General features: G+C 43.6%; 1 protein-coding gene across 1 annotated transcript; it reads right to left on the reverse strand.

The window, feature by feature from the left end:
- Positions 1 to 6,134: 6,134 nt before the first annotated feature.
- Positions 6,135 to 18,662, reverse strand: ccdc149a (coiled-coil domain containing 149a). The gene is made up of 12 exons (XM_053416552.1): positions 18,539 to 18,662; positions 16,748 to 16,909; positions 16,310 to 16,348; positions 15,417 to 15,524; positions 15,171 to 15,287; positions 14,594 to 14,766; positions 13,890 to 13,962; positions 13,607 to 13,691; positions 12,765 to 12,909; positions 12,203 to 12,279; positions 9,067 to 9,159; positions 6,135 to 7,372 (listed from the first exon to the last, which is right to left on the reverse strand). The coding sequence occupies exons 1-12, from the start codon at positions 18,599 to 18,601 to the stop codon at positions 6,831 to 6,833; spliced, it is 1,677 nt and encodes a 558-aa protein (XP_053272527.1). The 5' UTR covers positions 18,602 to 18,662; the 3' UTR covers positions 6,135 to 6,830.
- Between the last annotated feature and the right edge of the window lie 840 nt (positions 18,663 to 19,502).

Consider the following 19,502-nt stretch of genomic DNA (forward strand, 5'->3'; position numbering starts at 1 on the left):
GCTCTGTAATGTAATGTTGCTTGAAAAGAATAGTTGGACATCTTCTGAAATATCTGTTCTTGGCTTTTTTCAGAGTTTGGTGAGAACAATGATTCTACTTTCATGTCGATCATGTCTTGGTATAAAACTGGAAACAGGGGTAACAGGCAACTTACAACCCAGCAATATAAGAGTCGAGAACATTAACTTTGCATGAAGTTGTAAATCATACTTTCTACATTAAAGTATTTGAATTCTATACTTTATTTACCCCAATAATTAAATTAGATTTTGACTTCAGAAAAGTGAATAAGAGCCTGACTGGATAAACTCCTGTGTCATATCTTTATGCTAAGCTAGAGTTTCTCGATGCCAGCTGTGGCTTCATATTATCTTTTGCAGAAACATTGACTGTAAAGACTGAAGACATAACGGCTCCTAAAACCTATAGCCAAAGTGTCTTCATCGCCACCTGGTGGCTGACTGCAGTAAAGGTAATAAATCCAGCCCCCTTCATGATAAATACGTCAAATAACATTTTCTCAAAGCTGGTATCCATCGCTTTAAGTTTGTTGTTAGGTTTCACATTTAATTGGGTTTTAATCAGTTAATCGAAACTTTAAAAACACAGTGAAACGTCCTGATTGACAGCTGAGACTGACTCACGATTGGTCAAGCGTGTGTATCACCAGGACCTCCCCTTCAGTGGCTCCATCGCCCAGTCGCTACTGCGCAGACTCTGGCTCCATATGCACAGCACAGCAGCGTTCGTATACAGGATATTTTGGCCTCACTTCTGGATAGTGAGAGGAGGTGGAGACACCTCGTCCATCTTTATATACAGTCTGTGTACAGAAATTAGAGTGGTACAGTTAGGTCCGTAAATATTTGGACATTGACAAAATGTTCATCCTTTTGGCTCTGTACACCACCATAATGGATTTTAAATGACTTTCAGCTTTAATTTGAGGGTATTTACTTTCAAATCAGGTGAACGGTGTAGGAATTACAACACATTTCATATGTGGCACCCCCCTTTTTAAGGGACCAAAAGTAATTGGACAATTGGCTGCTCAGCTGTTTCATGGCCAGGTGTGTGTTATTGACAAGGAGCAGATAAAAGGTCTAGAGTTCATTTCAAGTGAAGTATTTGTGTTTGGAATCTGTTGCTGTCAACTCTAATTATGAAGTCCAAAGAGCTGTCACTATCAATGAAGCAAGCCATCATTAGGCTGAAAAATCCAAACAAACCTATAGGAGAGATAGCAAAAACTTTAGGTGATGCCAAAATCAACTGTTTGGTACATTCTTAAAAAGAAAGAACGCACTGGTGAGCTCAGCAACACCAAAAGACCCGGAAGACCACAGAAAACATCTGTGGTGGATGACAGAATAATTATTTCCCTGGTGAAGAAAAACCCCTTCACAACAGTTGGCCAGATCAAGAACACTCTCCAGGAGGTATGCGTTTCTGTGTCAAAGTCAACAATCAAGAGAAGACTTCACCAGAGTAAATACAGAGGGTTCACCGCAAGATGTAAACCATTGGTGAGCCTCAAAAACAGGAAGACCAGATTAGAGTTTGCCAAACGACATTTAAAAGAGCCTGTACAGTTATGGAACAACATAGTATGGACAGATGAGACAAAAATCAACTTGTACCAGAATGATGGGAAGAGAAGAGTATGGAGAAGGGAAGTAGCTGCTCATGATCCAAAGCCTACCATCTCATCAGTGAAGCATGGTAGAGGTAGTGTTATTGGCGTGGGCATGTATGGCTGCCAATGGAACTGGTTCCCTTGTATTTATTGATGATGTGACTGCTGACAAAAGCAGTAGGATGAATTCTGAAGTGTTTCGGGAAATATTATCTGCTCATATTCAGCCAAATGCTTCAGAACTCATTGGACTGCCCTTCACAGTGCAGATGGACAATGACCCGAAGCATACTGCGAAAGCAACCAAAGAGTTTTTAAGGCAAAGAAGTGGAATGTTCTGCCATGCCCAAGTCAATCTCCTGACCTGAATCCAATTGAGCATGCATTTCACTTGCTGAAGACAAAACTGAAGGGAAAATGCCCCAAGAACAAGCAGGAACTGAAGACAGTTGCATTAGAGGCCTGGCAGAGCATCACCAGGGACGAAACCCATTGTCTGGTGATGTCTATGGGTTCCAGACTTCAGGCTGTCATTGACTGCAAAGGATTTGCAACCAAATATTAAAAGTGACAATTACATTATGATTATTTTAGTTTGTCCAATTACTTTTGGTCCCTTAAAAAGGGAGGGCCACATATAAAATGTGTTGTAATTCCTACACAATTCACCTGATTCGGATGTAAATATCCTCAAATTAAAGCTGAAAGTATGCACTTAACGCACATCTTGATTGTTTCATTTCAAATCCAATGTGGTGGTGTACAGAGCCAAAATGATGAAAATTTTGTCAATGTCCAAATATTTATGGACCTAACTGTATATCCATTTTCTCATCTGAATTGTGTAAGATCAGATAGGACAACCTAATTCTCCCAAGAAATGCCAAACCAATGTGGGTGGACAACATCACTGGGTACCTTATGACTACAGTATATGCTGTAGCCTATGCAAAGACAAGAGCTACATTTACCAATCTGCACGTGACCATATTCATATTTGTCAGCCGAAGTGATATGAGAATTAACACAGTAATTGCAGGTACCGAATCTAGATTTAAGTGCAAACCAAGAAAATGATACCGTTATTAGCGCATTAGCGTTATTAACGCCAGATGAAACAAGCGGTAAGAAGATGACTGACATATTTGGCCCGTTTCACTTTTTTTCTGTCCCCTATTATCTCAGATAATAAGAGCCTTGTCAGCAGCGGAGCAGAAAGTTACACTTCTCAAATCGCATCACCTGGGGAGCAACCCTGCAGGGCTCGGCGGACTGGAGTGTCTTTGAGGCGCCACATGATAAAAACTCAGGTATGGGGAGAAAAAACGAGGTGAGTGAATGAAGCGTGGATCACGAGGGCATTGACCATCTCTGGAAAGGGCACCTCGTTGGTAGAGTAATTAACCCTACTGAGTGGTTGGCCTGGAAACCGCTGGCTCCGAACGCCCCTGTCTACCCCCACTCCTCAAACCTTCGGAGGGCCCCGAGATGATGGGGTGTCAAACCCTCCTACATCCACAAGCCCTCTGGCTCCCCGGTCACACTTATTAGAGTTGGTGAGCATTTGCTGTGACCCCGCTGGTCTCTCTCTCTACTTCAGGGTGGAATAATATGGGGGGGGGGGGGGGGGGGGGGGGGTGGATTGGGGGATCAGAACAAAGCAAGCTGATACTGCGATACGATGAGCAGCATGGGCCTTTTTCAGGGCAGACATGTCCCAGCAGGAAAAGCTGACGTACAGTGTAAATACTGAAATGAATTACTGGGACGTCGTCGGGAACACCTCTGCTTCTCCCTCAATGACATGTGGAAATGTCTGCGGAGGAAAAAAGCCTGTATATGATGCGGTACAAGCCATCTCAACTTGTACGACATGAAGGGAAGCAGCTACGTACAAAGCTGCAAAAATCTCGGGACAGGCTCGCGCGCACACATGGATGATCCCCACTTTGATCTCCCTTTCAAGTACAAATAGAGACACACACCTGAGCGATTCGAGCAGCACGGGGGCCAATCGGAGCACTTTGCAATGCACATTTTTTGACTTGCCTTCCATTGGGGGAATGTCACTGTCACAGAAAAAAAGGGTTCAAGATTGGTTTCTGGCATGGGCTAGCTGTCGGTGCCGTAGCCTCATTTTTATCTGTAGTGGCGATGATTGGCTACAACAGCTCTCAGCAATCCCTCTTTTTCCTTCCTCTCTCTAGGGGTCTGGAGAGGGAGCCTGAATCTTTCAGCTGCGTGACAAGGCCAGATACTGGCCAGTCAGATCCTAACGGGAAGCCGTCAGAGGGTCTCTGATGAATCTTTAGCGAGTAACAGCTCATACATCGTATACCTGTGGTGGTTGTTTGTGTTGTTATGCAGGGTTAATTCAGGGTAGATAAAAGTTAATCGCCAATAAACTTCCAGACATTTTGTCTTTAATACTGGCTCCTGAGGCTTATCTTGTTTTCCTTTTCTTTAAATGCCTTGTTTAACAAGTCCACACCAGTGGACTGGACATGTGCTGCAGTTTCTTCTTACTTACTGGATACACACAGATATAAACTATAAACTATTGGATCCATCCAATCCACATCCAAGCGGCAGAGAGTTAAGGAAACGATTAAAGTGAAGGCTAATGGTTAAGGAACTAAAGGCAGGTTCATTGACTGTAAATAAAGATGGACGACGCATCTCCAATTACTCACACTATCCAGAAATGAAGCCATCAAAGAAGTCAGACACAAGCTCAAACGTGAATCAGTCTCAGCTGTCAGGCGAAAACATCAGTGGAACAAAAACAACCTTAAACTAGATAGAGCATGCATTACCACCAAGGCCTAATAATCTCCTTAAATTCAATCAACCTGTACCAAATCTCACATACTTGGAGAAATTAGTCCCCGAATAAACCTGGGTAAAAAGAGAAAAAGTCAATAAGCACTCACTCACTAACAATGTTTAAGAAAAGTGATTAATAAAAAAATCCTGGATCTGCTCCTAAAATTAATAAGTTCTTTCCTGATCCATATTACTTCCTCCTTCCAATTTTTGTGTAATCATGGTACAAACAAACATTCAAACCATTAAACAAATGGACAAGAGTGATAATACAGCCTCCTTGACGAAGGTAATGAGACCATTTTTTTTTTTTTTTTTTTTTTTTTAAAATTGTCTTTCACGTGTACTTTGACTTTTTGATTTGGTTCATGTCCCATCTGCTTACATGGATGCAGCAGGGTTTATGATCTATACTGCAGCCTGCCACCAGGGGGTTATCAAGATGAATTGGCTTCACTTTTGGAAGCCATCAGGTCGTCCATCTTAATATACAGGGTATTGGCAGGATAGACAAAAGATATTGTCAACTTCAATTCCCCAGAGGATGACATCTCACCTCATCTCAGCAAAGTTCACTTACTTCTTTAAGAAATCATGAACAGGACAACAACTTTATGAGTCCTCATTGGTATCATTGCGCAATTTCATTAACTTGGACTCCATCTGGCTAATAAACTTAACAAACTCTTAAAAAAAAATAAAAAATAGGCCCGCCGAAGCTTGCCAAATCAGCTGCCTGGCACAGCACCGACACTGGGTGCACACCACGGCTCTGTAGCTTGAAATTCTTTCTTGATTTTTGTGTCAGAGATTAAAAATAGCAAGTGGTCTTTTGCAGAATAGGCAGTTTGTGGATTCTGGCTTTGAGGCTGCGTTCTTCTGGAGAGGCCAGCTGTCACCTGCGAGTGGGAGGAGTCGGCCTCGCCACTTGTTCTCGATACGCTGGGCACAATGGGCTTTGACTGCGAATCCATTTCACAGATCTGGAAAACTTGTGGTGTCTGCGACTTAGCTTTTTAGTTACGTGATCAAAGTACCATGATTACCAAGTTCACGTTAGCAATTGAAGTTTTAAACCGTCTTTGTATGAATCCAAATCTTAGAGTCAGGTTTGACAACTCACTCTGGATTTGCTGGAACACTGCTCTCCCGAGGCTGAAAGACAGAGACTCAAATAAAGCGGCTCTAATCTCTTAAAACAATCAAAGCGACTGAGGCCGTTGCATTCATAATTGATGAGAGACCAACAGTGTGAACACAAATCACTCGGTGCCTTTCCTGCGGATTTGTTTTCATTTTCTGGCAAATATCACGAGCTAGGAAAGGTGAAGTTTTGATCAGATACATTTTCAGCTGACACACATATCGGTCACACTTTCACCATCACTGGACGGGTGATTGCACCTTCATTGGCCACTGCCTGTCCTACTCCAAAAATCGGGGGTTTATTCTCACGAGCAAGGACCACACCACCAACGAGATGTGATAACGGGAATGATGTGTGAGGGGTTAAAAGGATTCTTGAGTCTCAGCTGTGCACCCAGGCACGACGGACCCCCTCAGGACCCTACGGAGAGGAGGAGGGAGAGGAAGAAACATTGGGGTGGGAGGTGCAAAAGAATCAGATAAAAAAATCTGATATCGGAAAAAATACCAATCAGCAAAACTGCAGAATTTTCTACATTTTTTATTAAATAAATATCAGTTCATATTTCCACATTCTGTATAAGGCACATGTAGTCTCATCCGAATATTAACTTCTAAATGAGGGGAAAATACAAACGATGATTGGTGAGATTCGCCCATACAGATGAATAGACACCAGTAGAATCTCTTACGTTAACATTATTAATTCACACATATCTACAAGACATTCAGGCAAAAGTTCTGGTGAGATCATTTGGAACCCCCCGCCCTCCCCCCCATGAGAGCAGCGGTGGGACGGAGTGTTGATTTGCATCCCCTAGGAAGAGGAGGAAAGCAAACAATTGGGATTATCTAATCACAGGGGGGGGCAGGAGGGAATATGGAGCCCGAGAGCTGAGGCTGCCATGTTTGTTATTTTCCGAGCTCCCCGCTTCCTGTAGGGCATGAAGTTTGCAACTCCATTGATTTCAAGATTGTCTGTTGCTGCGCAGTAACAAGCCTGTCTAGATACGACTGCACCTCCGGCTCTGTCGACGCAGGCTGAGAAGTGAGAGTGTTTTCTCTGTGTTTTATTGACTTGAAAAAAAAAAGAAATAAAAAGAGGGCGGTCGGGTGGAACAGGGGCAACGCTGTGAGAATGCAACGAGGGATGATTAACGCCATCATCGATAAGAACGACGTGGACGTGGATGTAAAACGACGTCTCGGGTGTTTCCAGGATCAGGCCAAGTTGTCACTGTGACTGGTGTCCCCCTGATCCGAGCCACAGTCAATGTCCCACTCCACTGTACTCGACACCTCTGTGGTCTGGTCCTCGGGAGCTGATATGCAGGCCTTTACATGTTCAGGGACATTATTAGACTCCTGAGGTTCACAGCACCGATGAGCCACGTCCGAGTTATCGACAGAGGCTTGATCCATCGGAAGGCATGGGCCGTCTGATTCAGTGGGCGGCATGTCCAGCGCCAAGGCCGCCTCCTCACCCTCCTCCACCGTAGACTCAAGTTCCTCATCTTCAATTCCTTCTACCTCGCGCCCCGCCTCCTCCACCGGACTGCGCCCCTCTTCCCCGTCTTCCATCAGCGCCGCCCTCTCTCCCCCTCCTCTCCTGTCGATCCCATTCATTTCCAGCCCCGCTAGTTGCTCCAGACTGTTGAGCAGTGCAGGTGTGTCGTCCCCGCTGACGCCATCTGTGCCAAGGTCGCTGCCAGCGGTGTGGCATTCCCACAATGATTCATCCGAACTTCTGTTGCCTGACACAGCTGAGGGAAGGAAGATGAGACAACCGGTCATCTTTATTGCTCATTTGATCTGTGGTCATCAGAACACAAGCACTTCTGGCCTATGCTGCACAGCAATGTGTGCAAAACAACACCAAGAAATGATACCACAATTATTAGGCCGCCACTATTGTAGCTCCGGTGCATAAAGGAGGAGATTGGATGTAGTTTATAGCTCACTTTATTGGCGTTTAGGACAATATATCAGCTGCACCGTAACTCTCACTCTGAAAGGACACACAGCCCCGAAAAACGGAAGCAACAGCGCTAAGGGGAACAGAGAATTCACTTCCTCCCAGCTCATGTACTCCAACCAGTCAGCAGCATGCATAGTGACACCCTTACATGCGATCTTTTGATTGGTCAGGCAGAGGAACTCAACGGGACACCGGAACAGGGCCACTACAATATATTTGATTATCAGGAAATAATGGACAATGCACTTCTCAATTTCCCTGATATCTCAACTTCCCGATTTTAGGAAAACCCCAAATGTATTTATTTTACAAGAATATTGAATGGTAACAGTAAATTACATTTAAGAAGCTGGACCCAGCAAATATTACGATTTTTTATTTACAAAATTGGTTGTTAAAACAATGACGTGACTATGGAAACGATGGGGTTAATTTCGTGATTGGCAAAACATCTAGAGATAGAGTTTACAATGGAATTTGAAGGACATGCATTTTATATTATTTGCCCTTGTTAAAGTTGACAGAGAAGAGTGACATAATGAGACTTTGGAGATAAAGAGAATAAGTGTCAGACTAGTGCAAAGAATATTTAGGAACTCGTTTTATTTCTTTGCTCTATTCTTTTTGTTTATAAGGATGTATCTGTCTGTTGATTCTCAGGTCAAAGGCTGTCTGTCCTTTTATCATTCAGGTTGTTGTTTTTTTAGGAAAATTTATTTAGGACAGAATGAAAAAGAAAATGAAGAAAAACTTTTTCCTCTTTTGGATCCATGCCACTGTGTCAATGTAGAAAGTTATTTCAATTACTTATGTGACTGAAGTGCTTCCATGGCAACAGGCTAAATATAGCAGCAGTGCCCCAGACAACGGGACGCAAGACAAGTGTGACGCCCCGCGTCTCAGCAATAGCAACAGCTTAGTTCTGCTTCTTTCTGCCAAAATATGCTCTCACTTTGGGGATTACTGACCCATATTTGTCGATGTGGAGGCAAAAAGGTTAAAGACTGCACATAGAGTACCCCACCACACACACACACACACACACACACACACACACACACACACACACACACACACACACACACACACACACACACACACACACACACACACACACACACACACACACACACACACACACACACACAGACAAACACACACACGTGCAAAAACATGCAGGAAGAAAGCAACATGACTGGAACTAGCATCCATATTTATGGCCCCCCCATCCCCTTTCAAAGAGAAGATGGCAGAAGTTTCTGAATGTCAGCGGGCGAGAATTTGCTTCACATTTCCAAAATGCCATGGCATTTGGGCAGCTTGCACCAATGAGAAGCCGAGCGGGGTGGAGGAGGGAATGCAAAGGACTCGGGTTAAACATGGCAGGAAGCGAGGAGCGTTTAGCACATCGTGGCTAATTACAGCGAGGGCTCTCATCGACGGGTGGAGGAGCCTGCACACACACAATTACTCGCTCACCTTTGGGCGGCTGCACGATTGGCTGAGGTGTGGCACGTGTCGGATGAAGCTCTGGTTGAAGGTTGTCGTTCAGCGCGATGCTGTGTCGTGTCCCTGTGAGAGCACAACACACAGTCGCTGTTACTGTCACTTTGCAAAGGACACAAAAAGACAAAGTGATGTGAAAAGTTGTCAAAGGTTTCGGCAAGTTGGGAATGGATGGATGCAGCACACAAAACATACAAGCATGTATGCACTGCAGTGCTTTTACAGAGAAGTGGCTTCGGCTCCCTGTCATCTGTCTTCATTAGTGAAGGCTGCATGCCTCTTAGGCTGACACCATATGCTAATCATAGGAGCCTGTGTACTATAAACGCAACATCACAAATACACACACACGCGCGCGCACACACACACACACACACAAATTAACTACATGCCTATAAGTCTGCAAGTGTGCCCATCAGCCTTTGTCTCAGAGAGTCTCTGTGAATAGACACGAAACCAGGCCCATTCAAGTGTGGGGACACGAAAACAAACAGAAGAATGAGAAAATGGATGACTGGGTGACGCGAGGCGTGAGAATCATGAATGGTGAACGGAGACCATATTGTCATGAATGCCGTCCATACTGTTATGAATGCTCAACGTTTGGAGAGAGAGAGAGAGAGAGAGAGAGAGAGAGAGAGAGAGAGAGAGAGAGAGAGAGAGAGAGAGAGAGAGAGAGAGAGAGAGAGAGAGAGAAGGGTGGGGGCTACTCGGATGCTGAGGCTTCTGCAAATAGGAGAGAGAAGTTTTCTGTCATCTAACAAATAGTTCCTTTACTTCTTTAAGAGAGAGGATGATCTCAAGAAAGGACTGCTGCACATATTGTGTATTCTAAAAAAATTTACACAACCTTGCTCCATATCTTTATATTTCACTTTTAGTAAAGAGACGTGTACATGTATTGTTATTTCTACTTCCTTATTGTATATAGGATTTCTATTTTCATTCTTGATGCATTTGCCCCTTGTGCTGCTTCATCCTTGTGCCTCTGTGTTGTTTGTGGATTTCCTCTATGGAGGATCAATAAAGGCAGATCTTATCTTATCTTATCCTATCATTTCAAAGGTTTATTTTTTCTTTGGCGCATGGCCCTTGGGATGAAAATGTTAGTTCACCACTTTGATGGATTTGATGGATTGCCATGAAACTTTTTTGTACAGACATTCAGGGTCTGCAGAGGACGTATACTAATGTTTCCTCACCATGGCAAATATTTGTGATTTCTCAACAATTATTGGATGGATCGGGATGAAACTCCGTACAATCATCCATACAAACGATTGTGTCCCACTGACATGTCTGTGATTTCATCATATATTTCCAATCTGTCACTGCCCAAAAACAGAGCGACACCGGTGCATTCTGTATCCACCCGTCTTTTCAATAGCTGATGGCCTCGGGCAGCCCGTTGACTTGCTGTGTTACATTTCGCCTTGCAATCATTCCATACTGGGGGAGGGGTGGACTCAGGAGTGGATCTATCAATCACAACTTTATCTGACTCACTGCATCAATGTGATTGTTACTGTTTTTCGCTCCCTCTCATCCGGAGACAATGCAGTCACCCTCTCGTGTTCTCCGGGCCTCAGGTATAGGCGGCCGTGCCGCTCCATCCTATCCTGTTTGCCTTTAATATCCATCAGCCCAACTTCATATCACATCAAGGCCACAGACGCACACATCTCTCTCTACATCTCCGTCTCCCTAACCGTGGTGGACAGCGTGGTCGTCAGGCACTCTGGGCCCTCGCCTACAAATTCGCTAATAACGGCACATTCCCCTAAATGTGTTTGTAATGTGGGCAATCATTTTCAGTAATGGATGCTTGTCAGCTTTATGGCAGTGAGAATGACGGTCTCATGACAGGGCACCTCCATCCAGCCGCAGCCCCACCACCTCTCAGGGCTAGTTCATACGCGACACAACACCGCCCTCCAGTGGGGAAAAGAGGGAGCTATGTTCGAGGCAGACTAGTTGAGAGGTAAACTGTTCAATGATCATCTTTTAGTTTAATTTTGAATGGCGGGCGAACATCCTCATGTGTGAAAAAACATTATAATGGTTTGACTAAAAGGCCAAGAAAAGTAAGACATTTATCTGTTAATCAAAAGTTCTCTCTTCTCTGCCAACTCTGCAACAAATGTCAATATTTTAGTCTTTTTGGAACATGATTTAAATTTCTAATACTGGCCATTAAATTATCTGGAAACATACCCAAACTTTTTTTTCCCTGGGGTAAAATTTAAGACAGCTCCACTGGACCAAAAAAGGATCAGTGTGTGATATTCAGGTAGCCTGGCTTAGTCAATGCTATCATGAGTGGACACATGAGCGGGTGGTCAATGGTGTCGACACACTGAAAACGGTGGGCATGAGGTGACACGCTTTCTGGGCGTCTGCCCAGATTTGTCCTGGCATGACATAGCGGAGGGCATGGATGGGCTAAGTGGGGCAGAAGGAATACATACTCCCAATTCCCAAAGACACACGGTAGGTCAAGCCTGAGATGCAGCGAGAGAGGAGAAAAAGACACGTTGTTATGAGCATTAAACCTCATTAATGGGCGAAAATGTAAAACAAATTTAAATTGCTGTACTAGGTAGAACAATCAGAGAAAAGATCCCAGAGTAAAATTCTGTATTCATTAAGACATAGGAGATAATACCAGGGATTCAAGAGCAACATGTTATTCATTATTAAGTGAGTTAGCTGCACACACACACAAGGTCATGTTTGCTAATGGTGTGGTAGGACTACAGACTGGTTATATTCAGAGATTGAGGCTAATGAATTAACCCATACAAAAAAATCTTTATTACAAATATGCATGCAATAGTATATAATCATTTCATTATAAGTGTTGGTAATTTAATTAACCAACACTTATGTTACAAAAATGTGTAACTCAGCAATTATATTTAACACAAACTCTCTCTTAAGAGGGAATGTGCTGAAAACTCTAACGCCCTGAACAACAGTACAATCAGTGTTATTACTCTGTAATTGTTTTATAGCTGGATTGATCTCTGTGTTAAAGTGAACGATGGAAAGATCGTTTGTGGTCGGACTGTTATATTGTTTTTGGTTTTTCTCCTGAGTTGAGACCCACCTGGAAGGCTCCACAGTCCTGAAACCTCCAAGGTCTTCAGCTTCCTCTCCAGATCTGCAACTCTGTTCCCAAGGATCCTGCAGAGCAATGCAGAAAGGGTCAGGTTACTAGAGGTGATGACCAGTGTGTGCCTGTGTCGCACCGTGTGGTGTTTGTCTTGGAGGCGGAGGAGGACTTTTAGTACAGGAAGTCAAACAATCGTTATGCTGTGAGGTTGTTGATTTTAAAAGTGTTTTTTGTAGTGGGCAGAAGAACAGGAATGAGGGGATAGACCATTCATAAAAATGGACGACACACCTTTCAATCTGTAATAATGAAGCTAAAGTACCTCAGATATTGCTGCCATCATTTTCTGCTTTTGACGTCTATACTATTGTTGAGAATAATGTATTTAATGTACTGTGACTTTCTAGCTTGGTCCACGTGCCATCTACCAATATGGAGCAGGCAAGGTTTATGACCTGTACTGCTGCCAGCCACCAGGGGGGCGATCAAAATGATTTGGCTTCACTTTTGGGGGCCGTCATGTTGTCCGTCTTTACAAACAGCCTGTGCTCAGTACCTGTTGGTGTGCCTCTGGTGCTGGATGACCAGATTCTTCTCATGGATGGTCTCCAGCAGAGCTGTGGCCAGGGACTTGAGGTCGGAGATGGACTGGGGTGTGGCTGGCAGGCTGCAGCCGTGCTCTTCCAGGAGCATCTCCTGGACTAAGGAGGAGAGATAAGCGAGCGTGGAGGTGAAAAATAAGGTTGAAGTAGAGAAAAGAACGAGAGGTGGGAAGGGGAGTAGGAGGAGAAACGGATACAAATGAAGGAGAAAGGGTTTTTTCATTGGAAAGCAGATATGTGCAAACAACACCCTCTCATACTGAGGGTACTAACCAACAGCCTGATATAATAATGATGCACTGATAAAACTTTCAAAAGACTTTAAAAAAATTGATAAAAGTGAGAACAGGGTAATATCGCAAGAGACGGGGAGAACAGCATGACAAGAGCAAGACAGAGATGGAAAGTTAGAAACAGCTGTCAACTAGGTGACACTCCTAACTTTAACTCCAGGGCCTACTGTGCTGCTTCTGCCTGCAACTGTCAGTCATCATGGCAGACTCATTTCCCTGCCAGTGGCGCTCTCCACCACTCAGAATACAATTAGTAACCCAGCTGGTGTCCGGTTGGCTCGAAGGATCAGCGTAAAAAAATCATTAAATAATGGAATGATTTACGGGCGAGAAAAATAGGAAGAATCGGCTGCAGAGTTTATCTGATCAAAGCCTGACTGACGTGCTTGGAAACGGAGGTGACGGAAAACATTTCACTCGGTTGCCCGATCAGCTGCGCCAGCATCTATCTATGCCTGGGTTTAGAGAGAATTCAAAGTGAGCCGAGCAGTTTGTGTCTTCACCTTGTTTGGCTGAGAGAACTCCACTGAGGGGACTGCTGTTTGATTTCCCATATGTGCTGGAGTTCTTCCTCCTCTCAAGAGCAGTCTGTGGGGAGGGGCAGACAAAAGAATAAAGCGGGCCCTCTCTCGTTTGATGAACACTTTGAATCAAAGTCTCCTCATTTACTTTTAGTGCACAAGCATAAGAATACAAATTCAGTGAAATCACGTGATTTCTGTCAGGATTTAAAAGCCTAACAAACAGCATCAACTAAACATGTTAAAAGCGACACGCCATCCTTACCTTGTACTTCATGATGTTGGATTTGAGCAGATTCACCTCCTCTTGCAGTTGGCTGAAACGTTCATGCAAATACCTGCAGCAACAGTGATTAAATTCACATAAGATTATTGAAGGGCGGATCAACTTACATGCAGACACAGATACTAATTGCTTTGAGCTGAAGCTGTTCTGTGTATTAAACAAGGGAAATTGCTGAAATAAGATCAGTTGCACAGTGTTACTGGTCTCAAAAAGGATGACACGACTAATACTGACTAGACAGGTGTGCAGTAGAGCGAATTCCTCCAGCAAGGCCCAACAGTCCACACAATGAATCCACATTTAAATTCACTTGATCCTGATTATTATTTTGGTCTGCACCAAAGTTCGCACATTCATAAATATCTGATCACTGATCATGTCTGATTGTTTTTAATCAAGATCCCTGTATTATCATGAGAAATCGATGTAAATGTGAAAAACAAAAAAACCTATCTTGCTATGTTAACGACGTAAAAAAGTTAATCCCTGGATCTGCTTCCTGATCAGGAGCTGCACAAAAGCGTAATGGTATGGATTTCTGATAAATTTATTGCTGAGTGTATAAAATATCAAGACATTCAAATCAAAAACTGAAGAACAACAAGTGGATCAGCCTTGAATTACTGTGACAGTGACAGTGGCCCCGGCTTCTCGACATCTCGATTCCTTCGTGTCCCACTCACTTGTTCTCCATGCAGAGGGCGTCCACATCGATGATGCGTGCCTCGTGGTTGCCCAAGATGTGGTTGAGCTCCACATTGATTCGATCGGCCTTCTCCCTGAACACACTGCGCTCCGCCTTCACGTCCTGCAGCTCGTCCGTCAGAGCCTTCGTGTGGTGCTCCATCTCCTCCATCTAGAAAAACGGGAGAGCGGGTGAAAAGTGCCCGTGAGAGAAGCTGCTGGGAGGTTTTAAGGGAATAGATTGCTCTAGATTGAAATCTATGGTGGATTTCTCTCAGTAATCATCAGCACTTTTTTGACAAAATAGTTCCAGGAGCAATGGAGCCACAAGAATTTAATTCATTCTCCTACCAGATTCGAGAAAACTCCCTCAAGTGCCTGAGATGTTGCGTTCATGAAACCAAAAATATCTTTTGTAAGGTTACAGTGACCTTTTTCCTTTGACCATCAGATTCTCAGTTGCTCCGTGAGTACAAGTGATCATTTGCAAAAAATGTGTGTGGATTCCCTGGAGGTGTTTTCCTTGGGGTGAGATGATAATTTCCTTGAGAAAAAAAATGAGACAAAAGTATGAACCTGTAACCCAGCTCTCTCTAGCTGGAGAACCAGATCCTCGCGTTCATGGGCAGCAAAGTGGCGCGCCCCCATCTCCTCATCCCCCAGCCTCTGTCGAGTAATCGTCATCCTCAGGAGCTGTAGAGGAAACATGCTTAATCTACTGCTTCTCTCGACGTCTACACATGCAATATGAGAGGGCCCAGGTCAAATGAGCTGTATTTAAGGTGCACACGTTAGTGCGGGCGGCGCTCCGGGTCACCTCACCTTGTTGTCCCCCTGGGCCTCGGTGAGCCTCTGAGTCAGCTCCTTCGCCTCCTCGCCGAGCTGTTTCGCTCGTTCCCTCGAGTCTCGCAGCAGCTGAGCCAGGTTCACCTGGGAGGACGAGTTGAGCATGGAGACACGGAGAGGGACAGAGATCTACATGGTCAAAAGACAGCTGGGGACAGGGCTACTGATCCAACATAGAGAGTGCAGATACAACCAATCCCTGTTCAGTGAGGCTACGTCTTCTTTCTTCTTCAGCTCAGAGGAATAACACACAGAGAAACAACTGCAAACGCTCATGAGCAACTGTGAAACAAGAATAGGTTGTGCATCATTGAACACAATGTGAGCCTATACTACTAAATAGATAGAGATAAAAGACCACACTGAGAAAAACACGCTTAATTATTATGTCTTGGCGATGGCTGATTTCTAACTTTTATCCATAATATCAGCAAAATCAGCTAAAATTTACATAATGAATGTGTAAAATCTGAACAAGATGAATTCAAAATACAGTGTTTTATTAAACAAATTGGTCGATCGAATGGCATATGGTTGAGCACATGTCTTTAATTGAAGATATCTTTATATATATATATATATAAAATGCTGTTTCCCAGAATTCACTCCACATCCACAGCAGCACATCAGTGGTAGTTACAAGTTTTTAGCCCTATTTACTTTGAAAATTTACCCTACATTTAATTCCACAACATCTGGATTTCTATCGGATCCGGAGCGGGTCCTCTCTGCGGTGGCTACCATGTTTTTTACAGTCGTCTAAACTGGACAAACTAAACACCATGTCATTTTCTTTATGACAACTGAAGGCTACCGCAGGTTCTCTCTCATGGTTGCAAGTGAGAAAGTTAATGAAATCATCAACTTACTTGTTTCCGTTTCTCTGGCGGCAAAGAGGGATCACCATCCTGAAAAGATCAAGAGAATAAACTAGATTATTAGATAGACTAGAAGATGGCATGCCCCAGCCAATCATTGTAATTTCAGTCTAGTTTCAGCCTCATCACTGTGACCTTTGACCACAGGAATTCCGAAAAGGCAGACATGTGATATTATGTTGCAGGGGCTTAAAAACATGTTTGGTGAGGTCACTGTGACCTTGACCTTTGATCCAATAACTTTAATTAATTTCATAAAAAAGGCACCAAACCGTTGAGGGATAAATACAGTAATTACAATATTCTCAATCATCAAATACAACTAGCAAATATTTTTTTATGCATGTCTTGAAAAGTTTCATCATGGTCCAGGAAGAAGCAGTGCAGTGGAGACATTAGAGTGCACGTGGACAAAAAAGACAAACTCACAATGAGTTCCCTGTACTTCTTCTTGAGTCCCTGGTGACGCTCCCTCAGCTGGTTGGCCATCAGCTTGTACTGGTCTCTTTCCTGCTGACAGGTATCCAGCTCTTTAGACAGAATGAGCAGGGCCTCTTTCTTACTCTCCAGCTTACGCCTACACACCAGGAACTACCACAAATGCCAGGACAGAACACAGAGCGGTGGTATTATTAGTTGCATTATAATGGACAAAGTTAATCACATGGTCATGTCACTGTACATGTTGACTTCTGACATAAGTCTCCATATAACATTCCTCAATCATGACGACTACTGTATCATCCAGCTTTCTGTTGGCTGTCGAATTTCCTACAGGGATGGAAATGGCCAGATTAGCTGACTGTAAAAATGATACAACCCAGAGCAGTTCCCCAGAGGTTGAAAAACACACATACGGCAGCCAAGTGTTTAAAGTGTAGATAAGGCTCAGCAGAGGGAACAGAGTAAACGTTGATAGCTGTCCGACCAGCTCGTAACCAAGTCAAACAGCAGCTGCTGTCACAGAGGTGAGTATACTGTAGCAGAGTGTGTAGTAAAGGTTGTAGAGTGGTGTGTGGCTCAACCAAGCTATTCCCTACCTTTACCAAGAAGGTTATATACTTTTCAGCTCTTTTGTTATCTTGTTGGTTGGTCATTTGGATCACACAAACACTCCTGAACTGATTTATATGAAAATTGGTGAAAAGATTAATAAATAAATCAGATATTTCAGGATAGATGCTTTCTTGGCCCATCTCCCATCCTTCACATATGTTTTATGGAAATCTGTTCAGTAGGTTTTTTGCAATCCTGAAACTCAAGACTCTGGGCTGCCGTCTGGTGGATGTATAGCCTCACAACCATTTCAATGTAAAGGTGCATGGAAGTATGTGGGCAGTGTCTGTTATATCCTTTAAAGGGATAGTTCACCCAGAAATGAAAATTCACTCACAACTATGCCGAATGAGGAGCGGGAAAAGGGTTTGAGTCCATAAACACTTAGTGAGTCTCAGGGGAAAAACAGTTTTTGAGCAGAATTTGACTTGAAACAAGTTAATTTACGCTGTGTTTTAAGCCAAATTGTCCACCTGAAGTGGCTAAGCTAGTGGATGTTAGCATTTTGGACGGTCCCTGAACGATATATCAGAGGACATTTAGGCTTAAAGCACAGCGTAAATGACCTCGTATCGAGTCAGATATGAATGTCGGGCCTTGCGGATACTTGGATGACACCACACGGGCAGTATGGAGGCATTTAATGTTTTTTTTCTGTCGTTTTTCTACAAATTGATCACCTTTTTCTTCTATTGTACTGATTTGGCTGCAACGCTGTTTACCCCTGAGACTCCTAAAGTGTTTTGTGGACTCAAACACCTCACCCACCCCTCCATCAAAAGCAGTGAGGAGATAATGAGTGACTTTTCATTTTCTTGTGAACTATCCCTTTAATCGCACGGAAAACGGAGCCCAACAGAATTCATTCCCACGTGTGGCTGCAGAGGGCGCTGTTGCTCGGACACAGTGTGGCTTTAACTACTCCGAATCCACTTCGTCAAACTGTGACGGTAAGATATCGTTCAGCGGGTTTCAATGAAATGACTGTAGCGTTGTAAACAGGGACATGAGCTCCCACAGGTGGGTCCCATCCGGTGCACCCGGGCGAGGAGGATGCCACCGGCCTGTAACACTCGCAAGCTCGTTCCATATGGAGCAGAGGAGCGTCGCGTAGAGGCAGCCCACCTCTGCGGCGCCTGTTCCCGGTCCTCGCCCCTCACTCACCTCGCTGACAAGCCCCTGCCAGTCGCTCTCACTCCTCCGGGAAGAGCCCATCGTCCCGGACATGACGCCCGACAGCCCGCAGCCTCCGCGCCGTCTCTCTGTCTCCGTCCGACCGAGCCGCCTCCGTTTGTTTACACTGTGACGTCACTCCCCCCGTCAAGCCCACGCGTCAGGGGGCGAGGAAAATGGCACATCCGGTACAACATGATATCAAATAGTTGTCGAGTAAAACCAACCGTTCTAGCGTGATTCTACAGTAAATTTTTAATATGAAACACTGCTTGGCCCATATTAACATTTAATAATGCTCTGTAGAACTTCTGAAGAGGAGTAATGGCAATAATGGAAACGTGAGTTCCAAAATAAAAGCACACAGCAAACCTGTTCATCAAGCTGTGAGCAAATATCATAGGAGAATAAACCAAGAATATTAATAAAATACAAAATTATATGATATGTGTCACTATATTGTGCAAACAATCTAAGAAGCAACTAAACTAATCTCACTATTTTTTGCTCTTAATTGATTCTTTTTTTTGTAATTGAATAATTTGCCATACATTTTATTATATAAACTGTATTTATTCATAACTCTTGCTTTTGCTATTGGCAAATTTGAACGTTTCTTATTTGGGTTTTCTTTAGAATCTAAGGATGTGTTGTCTATTTTATTTATTTATCATGAACGAGGGCTCAACCTCAATATATTCCCGAGTTTCAATTAAAGTTTAATGAATTAATGAATAAATAAGACAAAACATGTCTGACTTGGATAGATTAAGTTTACTTCTTCTTTTTCTTTACTAACGTGATCCCTGCTGATGTAAAGATGCTAATGGCATGTTCAACAGACATCAAGTTTCCAACTATGCCATTTGTGTAGACTCGGAGGTCAGATGAGTATTGGTCCTTGACAAAAGGAGCAGCTGTCCCGCACAACTTCTCAATGAATCTGGGATGCCAG

The sequence above is a fragment of the Pleuronectes platessa genome, chromosome 23, assembly GCF_947347685.1.
Source record: "Pleuronectes platessa chromosome 23, fPlePla1.1, whole genome shotgun sequence".
In the NCBI taxonomy this organism is placed as follows: domain Eukaryota; kingdom Metazoa; phylum Chordata; class Actinopteri; order Pleuronectiformes; family Pleuronectidae; genus Pleuronectes; species Pleuronectes platessa.